The 4,211-nt window shown below is 37.1% G+C and overlaps 1 protein-coding gene across 1 annotated transcript in view; it reads left to right on the plus strand.

Annotated features, from left to right (window-relative positions):
* LOC140919639 (auxin transport protein BIG-like) overlaps positions 1-4,206 on the plus strand; it is a gene marked incomplete at its 3' end in the record, with an annotated part of 4,445 nt that extends 239 nt beyond the window's left edge. Inside the window, exons 2-5 of the mRNA XM_073366238.1 lie at positions 1-311; positions 554-660; positions 2,710-2,872; positions 2,981-4,206. The exon at positions 1-311 is cut by the window's left edge and continues 2 nt beyond it. Coding sequence (XP_073222339.1) covers positions 68-311; positions 554-660; positions 2,710-2,872; positions 2,981-4,206 — 1,740 coding nt within the window. The remainder of the gene's footprint in view (positions 312-553; positions 661-2,709; positions 2,873-2,980) is intronic.
* Positions 4,207-4,211: the final 5 nt, after the last annotated feature.

The following is a 4,211-nucleotide window of genomic DNA, read 5'->3' on the forward strand; positions in this document are numbered from 1 at the left end:
TTCCCTGGATGCTACTCTCAAAATCACACTCTTAGTTCAAACTCCACAAACCTCGATTTGCATCGCCATGGCTAATAACCTCGACGCTCTCGTCGACGCTCTATCGCAACCTTCCGCCGAGTTTCTTCACAAGCTACGCTCCGATGACGCCGTTAGGTTAAATCTCGATACCTTTTACTGCCTCCTCCGCCGCGGTCTCGAGTCTTCCGGCGATGATGATACTTTGCAATTCCAGTCGTGGACTGACTCTCAGATTCATGCGATTTCTTCTCTCGCTAACTCAATTGCTTCTTCTTCGAGATCTTTGTCAGGTATACTCATTTATCTAATTCTCTCTTCTATCACCATCGTTTTCGGAACTTGTTTTTTCTATTTGATTTCTTGATATAGGGCGATTTAGCTCGTTCTTAAGATCCTTGCAAGTTGTTGATCGATGAGCGACGTTTTTTTTGTTGCTTTTTTTTTTTCTAAGTGTTTCGAAGTGATTTTATATATGTAGTGTTGTTTTTTGAACATCTTTTTGGTGGTGTGTTTTGAATTTTTGTGTGAATAGTGGAGCAAGCGGAAGGAGTACTTGTTGCGATTGTGCAGCAGTCGATAGAGTTTGCTCTTTGTTATTTGGAGAAATCTGGATTTGATGATGATGATCTAGGAATTCAGGTATGCTTATGAGTTGTGATATTTTACGAGTCTGGAAGTTCCCTAGTATGAAATTTTGATGTAGTGTGCATGGTTTATTGAATTTTGAGTATGATTTTAATGAAGTGTAGTTTATTCCTTTTTATTTATTATCGGTCTGGAATTTTCTGTCGTTTTCTGTTTGAATTGATGGTAATTCGTTAGGTCCGTTAAGAACTCATTGCCAGGGTTTTAAATTGTGGTCGCGACAGTTTCCTGAAAATCTTGGTCAAATAGGCTTCAAATGCAGCCATAGAGACTTCAAACACCTTGGTGTCACAGCTGAGATTTCGCAAATTTCTTTTCAAAAAAATCTTACTTGTATGATTATCTTAGCTTCTTTTCCAAAAGAGTTGTTGGGGAGCAGTGTGCTTCTTGTATTCGATTGTCAGCATTTACTTTGTTGAAATAAAGAAGAACGCTAAAGAATACTGAAGTTAGTAAATAATTTATTAACTTTTGTGTATGTTTTCAGAAAAAGACCGCTAACAAAAAGTAAAGGAATTTTGAAGGTGTTTAATTTAGTCCTTTTTCTTTAACGTCTCTGGAATTGTCTGTCGTTTTCTGCTTGGTCGATAAATAATTATTCATCAAGTCCACTAGGAACTCGTCATCAATGTTTTTAATTGTGGCTATGGTAATCGTTGCGGTTGCGTCAGGATTGTTGATATTAATGAGAGTCATGGTCAAATGTGGCCTCAATTACGGCTTTAGAGACTTAAAACACGTTGTTGTCGCCGCTAAGATTTTTCAAACCTTTTTTACAATACTGCATCAAATGATTATCTTAGCTTCTTTGCATAATCATTAATGGGAGGTGGGAGTGGATATGATACCCAATACAGTTGTTTATTTATAAAGTTAAAAATCCTAGGAACTTGGAGAGTAGTGTGCATGGTTTGTTGGATTTTCAGCATTTATTTTGTTGAAATAAAGAACGCTGAAGAATATTGAAGTTAATAAATAATTTATTAATTTCTGTATTTGAATACCAAAAAAAGACCGGTAGCAAAAAGTATAGGTGTTTAGAAGAAGTTTAATTCAGTCCTTTTTAATTAACCCCTCTCTGGAATTGTTTGTCGTTTTCTGTTTGATCAATAATTATTCATTGGCCTCTATTTGCAAAGATTTTAAATTGTGGTCACGGTAATGGTCAATGGCTCGTCAAGTGGTTAAATGTGGCCTCGCAGCCGAGATTTTGCCAATCCTACCTGTCGTATGATTATCTTAGCTTCTTTGCATAATCATAATTGGGGGGTGGGGGGGATGATTATTGATTATGATGCCCACCCAGTTCTGAAAGGTAAAAATCTGTTATTGCATTTCCACAAGAGTGCATTGGAAACGTTCGCTATGTAAAAAACTCAATGAAGCAGCAACAACAAACTGATGGAAGGATAGACTTGTTAAACTCAACGTGTCATAAGATACAATGGCACCACATTAGTATATTTTAATTTTAAAAAGGGGAAAAATTGGAGGCTACAGAATAGGGGGAAGGGAGCATGTCCTCTTCCCAACTGATCCCTATAGGATTTCAGTTTTGGACCTCTATGATGAAGTACCCAATGCTCCACCAGTAGTAGGGTGAAGAAAGAAGAAAGGTAATAATTACAATAAAAATGATGAGCAATCTCTAAAGAATAGAAAATAAATAAATTAGACAAAAAAAAAAGGATTTCTCAGAGTTTAGCATATGTTCATTTCAAACCACATTGCCCTAAGCCTTTATTAGATACTTATTAAACTAGGGGACTAAATTGAATTTTGGGCCTGATTTTATTTATCTTGCTTCATGCATAGTTGATGTCTGGTACTGTGTGTTAATAGGTTTTTCTGATTTTTCTACCTGAGGAAGGAAGGAGAAAGGGCTTTCTCCTCTTATCCATATATATAACAAAAAAGTCTGGTGGGTACCGCTTAAATTGATATTATTCTGTGTTAGGACTTAGTGTCTTGGTCAGTGTTTTTTTTTCTTCTGGTAGAGTGGTGGTTATTTTTTGTATCCCTAATTCTTCTTGAACCTTTCAGACCAACATGATACATCTTTTAGAGATAGCTGTGGTTGATGGAATGAATATGGTAGTGGACATATTACAACCTACAACTGCAAGCACATTAGTAGATTTGCTGCCAATTGTTGATGATTGTCGTGGTAATTATGTGGATGACTACAGAAAATGCCGTTTAGAAGGTATAAATGTTAATACCCAATAATCACCTCACTGTTTATCTTGTCTTGGTTTTCCTGCTAACCTAACCATGTGCTTATTTCTTTTCTTCTTTCACTGTTCCATAAAAGGCTTTCAATGCTCAATGGAAGAAAAATCAATGAATTGGCTTCTGAAGACATTGGCTTCTAAACACATGCCGCATGATAGGCAAGAATCTGGATTCAGTGAGCAGACTTTTTATCAATATCTCAACACTTTTGTCTTTCTATCCCAGCACTGGGCAGTTGTCCATGGAAAATGCACTCCTCGCCTGATCTTGCTGTGCAGTAAACTAGCTAAAGTACAAGATGTATTTGATGAGTGGACCCTGAGCCAAAATTTTCGAAGGAGGCTATCGTTTATTTTGAGAATGTTGAAGATACTTGGTAGTCTCATGACGGATGTTCCATATGTTGAATATGATGCCTCATTGATGAGGGCAGTTGCCTCATTTACCGATACTTTATCTAATATGTTTAGAATTAAACTTGAGTTTGTGAATACCTATGCTACTATTGAGGGGAGTTTTGATAGCATTGTTTTAATGGTTATGGAAGAATTTCTTCATGTTGTTCATGTTATTTTTGGTAATAGCAACGTGGCGCAGAATATCCAAGCATGTTTTGTAGCATCTATATTTGAGAGTTTGGATTCTTCTGTTTGGATATATGACAAAACTGCTCCAATTTCAAAGCCCCCCTTGGCTTTCTTCCCCCGATTTGTTATTTGTACATTGAAACTCATTAATGATCTGAAAAAACAAAGGCATCAGATTCCTTTTGAGCGGAAAGATTTTGATGTTGAACTTGTTGGCAGCTCTACTGACGCACACAGCAGCTCTATTTCATGCCTTGCTCATCATGGGTATGTTCCTTTGCTGAAGGGATATACTTTTGAGGAGCTTATAAAATTGATATTTCCTGCATCAAGCCAATGTATTGAAAATCTGATGCAACTTGCTTTGTTCCTTCATTCTGAAGGATTGAAATTAAGGCAAAAAATGGAAAGGTCCCATTCTAGTTTGGCAAAAGTTGCTGGACCATCTGAAATTGAAAATGCTGTGTGCCATGAGGATGAGGCTCTTTTTGGAGATCTTTTTTCTGAGACAGGGCGATCTGTTGGATCTTCAGATGGATGTGAACAACCACCTGCTGCTGCTTTAGTTTCTAACTCCAGCAATCAGAATATGCCAATTCAGGCTGTTATAGAACTTCTGAACTTTCTTAAAACGTGTGTCTTCTCTACCGAATGGCATCCTCCTCTTTTTGTTGATGCCTGCAGCAAACTCAGTAGTAGAGACATTGATATTTTGCTTTCCCT

The sequence above is a fragment of the Cicer arietinum genome, chromosome 3 (assembly GCF_000331145.2).
Source record: "Cicer arietinum cultivar CDC Frontier isolate Library 1 chromosome 3, Cicar.CDCFrontier_v2.0, whole genome shotgun sequence".
Lineage (NCBI taxonomy): Eukaryota > Viridiplantae > Streptophyta > Magnoliopsida > Fabales > Fabaceae > Cicer > Cicer arietinum.